At 37.4% G+C, this 12,983-nt stretch overlaps 2 protein-coding genes and 1 long non-coding RNA gene across 4 annotated transcripts in view; 2 read left to right on the top strand and 1 right to left on the bottom strand.

Annotated features, from left to right (window-relative positions):
• Positions 1 to 1,412: 1,412 nt before the first annotated feature.
• Positions 1,413 to 3,271, bottom strand: LOC123878016 (zinc finger protein 91-like). Of its 2 annotated transcripts, XM_045925040.1 has the most exons (3): positions 3,139 to 3,271; positions 2,838 to 3,062; positions 1,413 to 2,658 (listed from the first exon to the last, which is right to left on the bottom strand). In XM_045925040.1, the coding sequence occupies exons 2-3, from the start codon at positions 3,003 to 3,005 to the stop codon at positions 1,447 to 1,449; spliced, it is 1,380 nt and encodes a 459-aa protein (XP_045780996.1). In that variant the 5' UTR covers positions 3,006 to 3,062; positions 3,139 to 3,271; the 3' UTR covers positions 1,413 to 1,446. The 2 variants fall into 2 exon arrangements, with proteins under 2 accessions (XP_045780996.1, XP_045780995.1); XM_045925039.1 differs by having other exon boundaries at positions 2,838 to 3,250.
• Positions 3,272 to 3,912: 641 nt separating this feature from the next.
• Positions 3,913 to 5,313, top strand: LOC123878032. Its single transcript, XR_006798725.1, has 2 exons — positions 3,913 to 4,471; positions 5,148 to 5,313. It is a non-coding gene; the product is annotated as an uncharacterized LOC123878032 (long non-coding RNA).
• Positions 5,314 to 5,547: 234 nt separating this feature from the next.
• LOC123878011 (glycerol kinase-like) overlaps positions 5,548 to 12,983 on the top strand; it is a 50,441-nt gene continuing 43,005 nt past the window's right edge. Inside the window, exon 1 of the mRNA XM_045925030.1 lies at positions 5,548 to 5,691. The gene's annotated coding sequence lies outside the window, so the exon portion shown is untranslated. The remainder of the gene's footprint in view (positions 5,692 to 12,983) is intronic.

The following is a 12,983-nucleotide window of genomic DNA, read 5'->3' as shown; positions in this document are numbered from 1 at the left end:
AACTCTAAAATGTACTCTGTGACCATTCGTCCAAGTCTGTGATCACTCAACAAATACCAGTTCTTTGGTTCCTATGGCGTTATGTTAGCTCCCCTGTCTGTCTAAAGCTACGTACAGACCGGCCCAACGAACGCCCTATGATGGATATTTATCGTTCGCTAGCGTTGGCTTCCGCACGCTCGTTGGAGTTCGTTAATACGTCCAAATACATTTAGTGCTCGAACGAACGTTCGTTGGCGCTTGATTCCGGTTCTTTTCTCTTTCATTCGCAATTTAATCATGGACGACGACATCATTATAATTGCTAGTTTTATATACCAAAACGAGTAAGCAAGAACAAGAAAAAATAAACGATAAGAAATATCCAAGTAATTATCAAATTGGACGTCTACACGCTACGCACTCTTGCTTCAACTGAGCGTTCGTTCGTTGGCCTTCGGCGACCGTCCAAACAGAATTCGATCAAATAGCTCGATTTCTTTGATGTTACCGCCACGCTTCGGATCGCCGGCACACGCCAACGAGCGATCGTTGGCATTCGCTAAGCCGTCCAGATTGCAGCAACGAAGGTCAACGAAACCCGTTCGTTGGCGTTCGTTTGGCCGGTCTGTACGCAGCATTAGTCATTTTGCACCATTTTTGCACCATGAACGTAGTCATAATTATATATCTGTTTTGCACCATATGGGCGAAGCGACCGGCCTGCCCGCGAAATTCAAATTTCCAGGTTGCAGATTTTGTTTATTTATTTTCATTTCATTCAATTATTAATGTAATATGAAATACGGTTGAGAACCTTGAAGGTCTTTCACTATCCTCTAAAAATGAAAGGTTCTGTACATATGCACTATAATTTAATAAACGCACATTATACACAAGAAACGCTAACACTACTTTGCATATTTATACAGAGAAACATAATTACTTACATATTTAGAAATGGACACAGTTATTATCAAATTTGCTACAGGGTTAGCTTATATCCCAGGGACGGACATATGCTACTTTTTATCCCGGAAAATCAAAGATCCATCCGCTTATTTATGAGATATCCGATTTGTATGAGATTTGGTACCGAGGCAGCTCGCGCCCCTTTAATTGACATAGGCAACTTTTTATCCCAGATAATTAAACAGTTCCTACAGGATCCTTAAAAACTCCATGTGGATGAAGTCGTGGGCATCCTCTTGTAAATAATATTTTCGTTTTTGACACTGGTGTTTTATTCCTTTTCCTTTTTCTTTTTATTTAGTGTGCCCATGCGCATAGGCCTCCTCCAGGGTTCTCCATAAAGGTCTTTCTTTGGCTTTTCTTCACCATGTATTCCCTGCTGTTTCTAACCTGCTTGGACAACACATAAGTCACTTTTTATTCCAGAAAATCAGAGTTAAGGTTGTCTAAAAGTATGTTTCGATAATTGTGCTTCACCGCTGATTTAAATTCTTGTCATTGCAAATTAAAGACGGACTTCGTTGTACCACTATGACGACTTTTTAGATGTTCAGATCGTCGAGATGCTGAAACAAATCTACTATCACAAAAATCACATTTATATGGTCTTTCCCCCGTATGAATTCTTGTATGATACAATAATGACTCCTTAGTTATGTATCGTCCACCGCAAATGTTACACGGAAAATTTTTCTCTTGTGTATGCTTGACTATATGAGCTTTCAATCTACTCTGTGCATAGAAAGATTTGTTGCACCATTTGCATATATGACCTTTATAATTACCATGCTCGTATTGAATATGTACTCGCAATGAAACTTTTTGTGTATATTTCTTATTACAATAATCACATGTAAACTGAGCATTGGCTGGTGACGCTCTAGTACTTTGGCCACATATTTTTAAATCTTTATGTTTCTTAAACGACGATTGGCTTCTATAAACTCTTCCACAATCATGGCATACAATTTCTAAATGGTGTCCTATTTTGTGCATTTTAAAAGTATGACGGTTGTGAAAGATTTTGCCACATTCGCTGCATATTACTGTACAATGGCTTAACTTCTTATGCCCTTCTAGTAAAGTTTCCGATGCATATTTTTTATGGCAAACTTCACATTCATGTTTCTTTGGTGCATGAACCCCAATGTAATGATTTCTTAAACTGGGCAGAGAAGGGAACAATTTCAAACAATCCTTGCATTTTATTGTTGTTCTGTCAGTTTCATCGTAAAGCATTTGCTTGGTTTTCATTGGAACAGAGAAGTATGGTCTTCTTTTCCTTGGTTTGTCATCTAAATCTATTCGCTCAGTGTTTATCTGAATTTTGTTTTGTAAATTTTTGTCCAATTTTGCTGATTCTTTTGCCTCTATTGTTGTTGATATTTGTTGTTTCTTTTCTTCTTTTATTTCAGATTTAGGATGTAACATTTTGTGTAGTCTTTTTAAAGCAATATTCAATGTCTTCGTAACTCTGTCATGATAATAATTATTCGTTTCCATGTTATTAGGATCTATGGTCACGAATAATGTTTTATCATTGATTAATGGTTGTGTTGTGTTTTCTAAACATGTGGTAAGGCTATAAATCATATTATTCAATAGTTCAGATGTTTCTTTGGTTGTCATTACAAAGTTATAGCAGTTGACTGCATTATTGGTGCACTGCTTGCATAGAACTTCAAACGTTGATATATTATTGAAGGTCTGGAACAAAAACATGATTATTATTTTAAACTATTTGAATCACAGATAGGTACCTAATGTTACATACATGATTACTTTTGAAGCAAACTTCTCAAGTGATATTGTAATTAGAAACTCAAAGAAATGAAAAAAAGCAATAGCCTAGGCTAAAATCAGGCTTCAAAATGCAAGTTACTCACTTCATAGCCTAGAACGTGAAACAGAACATCCTGCATCTTCATCACATTATCATTCAAGACGACTTCGTCTTCAATAGCAACAGGGTCTCCTTCTATTGTTTTTAAACATATACAACAAAAGTCGTGTTTCCGTGTAATAATTTTGCAAAGAAGGGCATTGGTTATCATCTTGAACAAGTGCTTATTTTGCAGATTGCAGAATAAAAATTTCTCGTTTGTTGCTTGCTTTAATATACAGAATAAAATAAATGAGTTCACCGCACTGCTACAAACAGAATTATTTACTGTTAAATAATATTACTTCAGATTGAAAGTTGAAAACCTATGATAAGTAATGCAATGCAAAAAAAAACTGATATTATTTTGGTTTTCAAAATATTTTGATTTTTGATTACTGTAGATATTCTATGATTTTGATCACATCATCACAAAACAGTAAAGTAAACACCACAGTTTTTTGAACACAGACTAGGACTACGAATCCGGTTTTGAGTCAGATGCACAGCAGATGTGTCAGTTAAAAATTGGCTTCAAACAAAAGCCAAATGCTATGACGTCATATGACCTTCCTTTTTCCTTTTTCGTTAAAATGAAAATATTACAATAAAACTTAAAGCTAGCCTTATCTAATTACTATACAAATCATGCCCGCGTGGAATGGTGCCAAGAATACTGGCTGCATTTCCGCGTTGGACCTACCTATATAATAAGAAATAGTTTATTTGTTTTATAAAAAAAAATACATCACATAACTATAACTAAGTCAGTACTGTACTGCACATAACTCATGGTCTAGGGTGGAAACTTTTTTTTTTCTCTCGCCTGGCTAGGTTGAAAGTTGACACTTCAAGTTTAATATACTGTGACTGACAGTGACAGCTGACAGACGTCACATTTAGCAAATGGGATCTCATGGATCATCTGTGGGAATCTGTGGTGGGAATCATTATCATATCAAGTGATATCAATTGGGATCAGGCCCGTGACACCTTTAGTTCTTTCTTAGCCGCAAAGCGCTAGTATCGCAACAAGCTGCAGCCATATTCTTTTTTCTAGTCGATGGCCATAACATAGACTCTGTGGCATACTATTCTCTCGTTAGAGAGTAGTATGTACCTTGCTCTGTGGTATATATACTGGGAAGCCATATTGTTTATTGTTGTTGTCTCCAAAGGTTAATAAATTATGGGAATTGTGGTGATCCCAATTAATTCCTGTAAATATAGGACTCAGTGCTTTGCCGAAGGCTCAATTGTTGAACAGACACGTATGCCAGAAGCACTTCGATAGACATCAGTTCGACAGTATGGGGTGGTATGGGTACCCGACGTACGCATGGTTATCTCTACTTGTTTACTGAAAAGGAAAATACTTCACGGAATTCGTGAGCTCATTAGGTAAGTTGATTTCATGTTAAAGATGTATTAAGCACTAGGTATTCCCTAACATAGTTTTTACTTTGTGCTTTCATACCATATTTCATGTGAATAAACTGTGTAAAATTCTTTTTTCAGCTGAACATGATTTCAGTGATCACAATTTTATTATGCTTTACAACCAACTTCAGATCAACAGAGTTCAACATTCAGAAGATTCAACAGTATCCACTCAAAGTACAATAATAATAATTAGTGGTGAGTTAGTACAAAATTATCTGTCCTGTGTCTAGTAACTATTTTATTTATTCTTTGCTAACATTGCCTTAATTATGGCTAAAGTCTTATATGCAATACAAATATTGATGTGATGGTCTCCACGGAACCACTACTTTAACACTACTGATGTCCATACAGTAGATTTTATCCATACTTCCATACTAATATTATAAATGCGAAAGTGTGTCTGTCTGTCTGTCTGCTACCTTTTCATAGCCCAACAGTTTAACCTATATTGACGAAATTTGGTACAGAGTTAGCCTATATTCTGGGGATCAACATAGGCTACGTTTTATCCCAGAAAATCAAAGAGTTCCCACGGGATTCCATAAAACCCATCATCCTCTTAGCTGATTTGTATGAGATTTGGTACTGAGGTAGCTTGCATCTAGTAATTGACATAGTTAGGCAACTTTTTATCCCTAAAAATCAAACACTTCCCACTGGATCTTTAAAAATCCTCCTAGTCCTCTAGTTTTAGTTTAGTTTATAGCTGTATTTTTTAATCAATCGGTTATATTATTATTAGACCAATTTTAATACGTAGGTACCAACTACCAGTCGTCTCATTAAGAATCCATGTAGTTTTTCATACATAATTTCTTGTTTATATAATTTAATTTTTCATTAATAAAATAATATTATTCCTTTACAGCCAATTTGACAACCAAGTGCAGGTATTTTATTAAAAGAATAAAAGAAATGTTTATCAAAGAAAACAAGAAGCAAAGGCTATTTTCAGAAGGATCCTCAAAGATGACTTTTGGTAAATATATAAAGTGTATAGATTAAGAAGCAAGAAATATAAAACTGAATTTGATAAGTTGTTTTATTTTACACCTAAATATATGCAAAAAAAATAAAATTATAGAGGTACCCCGTTTCAACGTTGTCATGGGACATCACTATGCTATCGATATCGACATCGACACAAGGTCGGATTGTGTCCCAACACTTTTTGCGACACTAGCGCTATGCGGCTACAACGGAACTAACCGTTAACTTTTGTACTGTCCTATCTGTCTTTAGACTGTATATAGTGATCTGTGATTGGGATTTTGGTTAAATTTTGCTAGTTTTGCGAAAAATCGAAAAAATCAATTTTTCCGATAAACTATGCGCGTGTGACTAAACCGGGTTTAATTGCATTACAGTCTACTAACAAGAAGTGAACTATACAGCCAGAAATAGATATAAAGGTAAGATTTGCCGATTACACAATTCTTTCAGTTTTCGAAACCAAAAAAAAATGTTTCTTAATGTAAAGTATAGAGTAATTATAAAATAAATCCAGGCTTAATTCACTAGTCTTGGAGTAAATTTGTATAAAAATTAAATTATGGTACTTACGTATGTATTTTAAAAAAATCCCGGGGAACTTTTATTTGCTGGGACAAAAATCTGTCTCCGGGATGTAAACTATCTCTGTGCCGGATTTTGACAAGACTGGGTCATCAGTTGAGCCGTGAAAAGGTAACAGACAGACAGACACACTTTCGCATTCATAGCAGTAAAGTAGTATGAAAAATGATTAAAATACCCTAAAGCACATTCCAATGCAATATTTTATAAATTAAACTTATAATCAATTATCACAACCCATCGCCGGCGCACTACTGAGAACGGGTCTCCTCTCAGAATGAGAAGGGTTTGCCCATAGTCTACTGTGCTGGCCATGTGTGGAATGATAGTCTCCACACACCTTTCAGAACATTATAGAAAACTCAGGCATGCAGATTTCCTAACGATGTTTTCCTTCACAACAATGCATATAACTCTGAAAAGTTAGAGGTGCAAGCCCAGGATTGAATCCCTAACCTCGGGAGGTTAGGGATTCAATCCTGGGCATAGGAAGGCATGTCCTAATCACTAGGCTAAAATCAGATGTTGCTTCTATAGATATGTGTTAGGTTGTTTAACTTCTCACTGCTTTGATATTAAGTATCATAAATAATATAAATATTATGTCTGTACCTGCATAGACTTACAAAACACTTTTGCCTATAGTTTTTTACAAGTTAGAGTTTGATGGCGATCTCACCTGATGATAAGTGATAATGCAGTCTAAGATGGTAGTGGGTCAACTTGGATAAGGTTAAACCCATACCTCCAGTCAAAAGAGAAAAAGTGAAATAGTAATAGAAATTATTTTATACAAGTTTAATTTTTAGAAGCACATTTGAATTGTCAAAAATCATGTACCACTAGTTCAGAATGCTTTTTCTACCAAAAATAACCATTAAGAAACTCAGTGGTTGCTCTTTTCAAAACACACTGCCTTATAAACACAAATTTTTAAAGTAGGTGGAGAAAGTAAAAGTCTGCTTAGTTTTAAGACAGAAAAAATACTTATAATTAAGTATGATTGCTCCAATCATCACACTAATATTATAAAGGTTTATGTATGTATGTGTGTGTATGTTTGTAACTCTCACAGAAAAAGTACTGGATAGATTGGGCTGGAAACCGAGATAGATTAAACCTTGGATTAACATGTCTCTCTCTATAGTCGTATTCCTCATTACTGAGGGTTGTGACCCTTTTCCATTAATCCTACAATGGTAGGAGTTCTCTTGGGATAATAATGCGGTGGGTTCCAAGATTACAATTACAACCGGGGCCGACGGCTTAACGTGCTCTCCGAGGCACAGAGGACACAAAAAGGCCAAATTCGGACCTCTGAAGTCGGTCACCCATCCAGTTACCGACTTGGGTCAACGTTGCTTAACAATCACAATCGATTCATATGCGATGTCACAACTAGGCCACACGTCACTCACTACTAGTATGTAACGTTATAATCGACTGTGACAGACGGACGGATGGGCAGAGAAAGTTGCACCATAAAGGTGATCACGCACTTTATCCGATCCGACTCCGCAAAAGTACCTACTTGTAAAAGTCTAATTAAATAAAAATATTTTGAATTTGAATTTAACGTGGCCTACGGGACTGATTTTTAACAATTTTATTTTTATTTCGTTCACCACGTTAAAGGGGACACGGCTAACGGGGCCAACGGGACTACACGAAAATAGGTGCTAAAGTAGTTATAGAACTATTTGTATAGTAGATTACGATTACCACATAGGCTACTTTTGATCCTGTAAAAATCCATGGTACCTGTGGGAGTTGTTGCACATTATATCCATGCGGACGAAGTGGCTGGCATCATCTGGTAGGTATATATTTTAAGGCCAAAGTAACAAAACAAATAAACGGTTTTATCAGTTTGTACTTTGGAGTAACCTTTGGTTATCATCAGAGTCCGTATCATAATGATGCAAACATCAATAATTGATTCAAGTAACATACTGTTATGAGCCGTGATGGCCTAGTGGTTAGGATGTCCACCTCCTATACTGGAGGACGGGGGTTCGATCCCGGGCATGCACCTTTAATTTTACGGAGTTATATGCGTTTTAAGAAAGTCAAATATCACTTTAACGGTGAAGAAAAACATCGCAGTTGTGTCGCAGTCTTGTCGCTGCTGTGTCGCAGTCTTGTCGCTGCTGTGTCGCAGTCTTGTCGCTGCTGTGTCGCAGTCTTATTGCAGTCTTGTCGCAGTCTTGTCGCTACTGTGTCGCAGTCCTGTCGCTGCTGTGTCGCAGTCCTGTCGCTGATGTGTCGCAGTCTTGTCGCAGCTGTGTCGCAGTCTTGTCGCAGCTGTGTCGCAGTCTTGTCGCTGCTGTGTCGCAGTCTTGTTGCTGCTGTGTCGCAGTCTTGTCTTGGCCAACACATACTTACTTATTATTTTTTTACTTTACACGCTTTTTGAATTTTTTATCTTGAAATGGTTTGGGCAATGTATACACACTAGTTGATGCCCGCGACTTCGTCCGCGTGGATTTATATTTTTCAAAATCCCGTGAAAATTGATTTTCCGGGATAAAAAGTAGCCATGATCCAGGATATAGTCTATGTCCATTCCAAATTTCATCCAAATCCGTTCAGCCGTTTTTGCGTGATTGAGTAACAAACATCCAAACATCCACACTTTTACATAATATTATTGGGATTAGGATTACGCACTACCACTACCATGCTAGTGCGTCGCCTTATTAGAATTGATCTGTATTTAAGAATTTGCTAGGATACCAATATGTACCTATTGGTCGGATAGTAACAACCGGTCTATTAAGAAAACAAGAAAAGAGCAATAAATATAATCTTCAAACAGCTGAACATATTTTCTTGGATTATAGCTAAGAACACTCGATCAAGCCACCTTTCAAACAAAAAAAAAAACTAAAACAAAATCGGTTCATTCGTGTAAGCACTACGATGCCACAGACAGATACACACACGTCACACTTGACACTTGACTTGTAAGTTTGACACACGTCAAACTTATAACACCCCTCTTTTTGGGTCGGGGGTTAAAAAAGGGAGTTTAGAATGTAGGCAAACAAAGACAATTGTTCATCGCACGACATTTAATAATATTATCTCAATATGTTTGCAATCTGCAGTGACGCTGAGTCGCAAAAATAGATTTCGACGCGCGGCGCGGGCGTGTGGCCCCGCCCTAAAAGTAATTAACAGATGCCTGTGACGTTGTACGTTTAAAATGGTCTACCTTTATTCAGCACTAGCTGATGCCCGCGACTTCGTTCCCGTGGATGTAGGTTTTTAAAATTCCCGTGGGAACTCTTTGATTTTCCGGGATAAAATGTAGCCTATGTGTTAATCCAGGGTATAATCTATCTATCTCCATTCCAAATCAGCCAAATCCGTCCAGTAGTTTTTGCGTGGAACAAACATCCATACATACATACAAACTTTGGTGTGGAATTTCTAAAGATCTTGAAACACGTAGAACCTATCCATTTTTACCCGAAAGCCATAATACCTTCATTAGTAGGTACTCTGAAAATGTCGAATTTTCATACAAACTTCAATCCTGAAACATTTACTGGTAACAACAAGTTACCAGGTAATAATGATGGACTTTAATATAAACTTTCATCCCCTATTTTATCCTCTTGGGGGGTATAATTTCCAAAAATCCTCTGTTAGTGACAGAAGTCACAAAAGGAACCTACTGTTACAATTTCAATTTTCTAACTTCAGCAGCTTAGGCTGTGCGTTAATATAGGTCAGTCAGTTAGGTCATATGTTTAGATTTCATATTTGTTTTTGAATGTTTGGTAGAAATCGTTGTTATAGCTTAGATGTTTGATAGATTTTCTAGGATCAATATGTAATCAATGTAAGGAGGTTCATCACATAAAACAACAATTGTATTAAATCGTTGTACCATGCAACAGCGAATGCCTCAGTAGGATGAGAATGATTCTAATCGTATACCTATAGGGATATTCTTAGCTCTTAGTAAGACGTAGGTACGTTGCATGCGGATGCAACTACACCGACTGCACCTTAGTCCCGTTTTTAGGGTTCCGGACCTCAAGAGGAAAAGGGAACCCTTATAAAAACACTCGTCTGTCTGTCAAGAAACCTATAGAGTACTTTTCGTTGACCTAGAATCATGAAATTTAGCAGGTAGCAATGTCGTAGCACAAGTGAAAGAGAAAACGACTTTGTGGTTCCATTACAAAAAAAATTAAAGATTTGTGTTCCCGAAATAAGTAGTTGACTAATTCAATGGAGCACACGCAAATTTTTATTATACTGGTTTGAGATTCGCGATCCACTCACCTTTTCTCTGGTCGCCTTCTCCTCTTTAGAGGGGGAAAAGAGGCAGGGTTTGAACCGTCGACCTTTCGGTTTTCAGTCCACTCCTTTACCGGTTGAGCTATTGAGGCTCTAATAATGATAGATATGCGTATAAAAGGCGTGGATGATACGTTGACGGATAACATAAGGGAATGGAAGAAGACATGTTGTGCCGACCCCACGTAGCGTGGAATCATGTGGAATAAGGTCAGGAAGAAGAAGAAGGTTTGAGATTTCTTGTACGATGCTGCGGAACCCTTCGTGTCCGACTCGCACTTGACCGGGTATCTATTACTACGGACGGTATCTGATCATCCGGAGGGTGTCTCGCTGATATAATGTTCTATTCTTGCTAGTTCAATCACTCCCACTCAAAATAATATGCGCTTGTAACTACAGAGTAACTTGAATACCTTCCAGGCAAAAGTGAGAAACACAAAAATAAAACATTACACAATAAAAATAATAAGTAGTACAATTTGGCGGCCGTATCGCTTTAAAGCGATCTCTACCAGGTAACCACGTTACAGAGGATATAATAACTAGTGAAAGGGTAAAAGGGTGTACGTAAGTTAACAAGGAAACAAGAAATAAACAAGTGTAAATTAAAAATTTATAACACCCCCGACAAGTGAAGGTTACAATAACTAGAAAAGAGCTGATAACTTTCAAACGGCTGAACCGATTTTCTTGGATTATAGCTAAGAACACTCTCGATCAAGCCGCTTACCTTTCAATCAAAAAAAAAAACAAAATTAAAATCGGTTCATTAGTTTAGGCGCTACGGTGCCACAGACAGATACACAGATACACAGACACACAGATACACAGATACACACGTCAAACTTATAACATCCCTCTTTTTGGGTCGGGGGTTAAAAATAAATCTATAATAATCAAGTGGAAACTTTGTCAATTCATACTTGAAAATTTGATCTAAATATGGTCCTTGGAGCCGGATTTTCGCGTCTGGGAATGTCGCACCATTAATTAAGTGATCATTTTAATTAATCATGGTTAGTTATGCTCACACAATGACCAGTTATGTAAGACGTCTAGGGCAATTAGCGTTGTCCGAATTGTTAAATGACACAATACATAAATCGTACGCGGTCGCGCCACTCGGTGCAAAAATAGATTTTCACGCGGAAGTAAGGTGATATTGGTGCTAATTCAGTTGTACACAATCCATACAATTGGGAAGTCCTGGGTTCGCTTCCTGGCAGGGTTGGGAATTATATAATTTCTAAATCACTGGTCTGGTTGGGTGGGAGGCTTCGGCCGTGGCTAGTTACCACCCTACCGGAAAAGCCGAGCCGCCAATCGATTTAGCGTTCCGGTATGATGCCGTGTAGAAACCAAAGGGGTATGGATTTAATAAAAAATGCCATACCCCTTCCAGGTTAGCCCGCTTCCATCTTCGACTGCATCATCACTTACCACCAGGTGAGATTGCAGTCAAGGGCTAACGTGTATCTGAATAAAATAAAAATAAATAAATAAATACTAAAACAAACAAGTGTAAATTAAAAATTTTCAACACCCCCTACAAATCATTTTCAAATAAATAATTATGTATATCTAGGCAACGTCCATCTTGACAGCTTGACATTTGTCAATTGACACTTGAATATTATGAACCTAAGGGTTATCTAACCTTCTTTTCTACAAGAAAACTAGAAAAGAGCTGATAATTATAGCTAAGAACACTCTCGATCAAGCCACCTTTCAAACAAAAAAAAGTAAATTAAAATCGGTTCATTCGTTTAGGCGCTACGATGCCACAGACAGATACACAGATACACAGACACACAGATACACACGTCAAACTTATAACACCCCTCTTTTTGGGTCGGGGGTTAAAAAACAGAAAGTGTCTATTGTATTGTATATTATTGAAAAAATTCATTTTTTATTGTTTGTGCATTGCTGACGTAACTCTAGCACATGTCTGTGTATAATTATATGCATAATCCATTGTTGACACTGACCTCCACTAAAACAAGTGCGCTGGACTTGCTATTGCCGGGCTTTACACAACGCGAAGGAGTGTTAAATCATCAGTCTATTTATTTCTTTTGACGTGACAACGTCTTATAATTCGATAGAACCGGCTGCACGCACGAAAAAACATGACTCATGCGGCGTTACCTCGCTCTGAGGCTTGAAGTGCAAGCGAGAGCGCGGAACGAGCGACAAAGAAGCACAATCGGCCTTTGTTGTCACGTTCAACTATCGTCAGTAAACCGACTTTACAGACAACCAATTTTTTTTTACAAGGCCTTGTACTCTAGCCAAAAGAGGACTGTAATGTTTCAGGTTTCATGTATGTATGTGAGTTTCTTTATTCTACCATAACTTATAAATACATGTACAGATTTAAATGCATGCATTGTTAGAATCATTGTTAGAATCCTTACATCATTCCGAGAGACTCTGGCTATTCTTAGGGTTCCGTACCTCAAAAAGAAAAAATATGAAGAGCGAAGTGTTCGTGCGGCTAATTGGCACCGTCTCCAAAAAATGTTATTATAAAACTACATTAACTCACATAATAATATATCATACATACATAATAATATATCACACTTCAAAGCTTGTGTGTGTGTGTGTGTGTGTGTGTGTGTGTGTGTGCGTGTGTGTGTGTGTGTGTGGATGGGTGTGTGTGTGTGTGTGTGTGTGTGTGTGTGTGTGTGTGTTTGTGTGTGTTTGTGTTTGTTACTCTTTCACGCAAAAATACTAGACGGATTTGGCAGTTTGGAATGAAGATAGATAATATCCAGGATTAGCACATAGGCCACTTTTTATACCG

Source organism: Maniola jurtina, chromosome 25 (genome assembly GCF_905333055.1).
Source record: "Maniola jurtina chromosome 25, ilManJurt1.1, whole genome shotgun sequence".
In the NCBI taxonomy this organism is placed as follows: domain Eukaryota; kingdom Metazoa; phylum Arthropoda; class Insecta; order Lepidoptera; family Nymphalidae; genus Maniola; species Maniola jurtina.
This window is presented reverse-complemented; position numbering and strand designations above follow the sequence as displayed.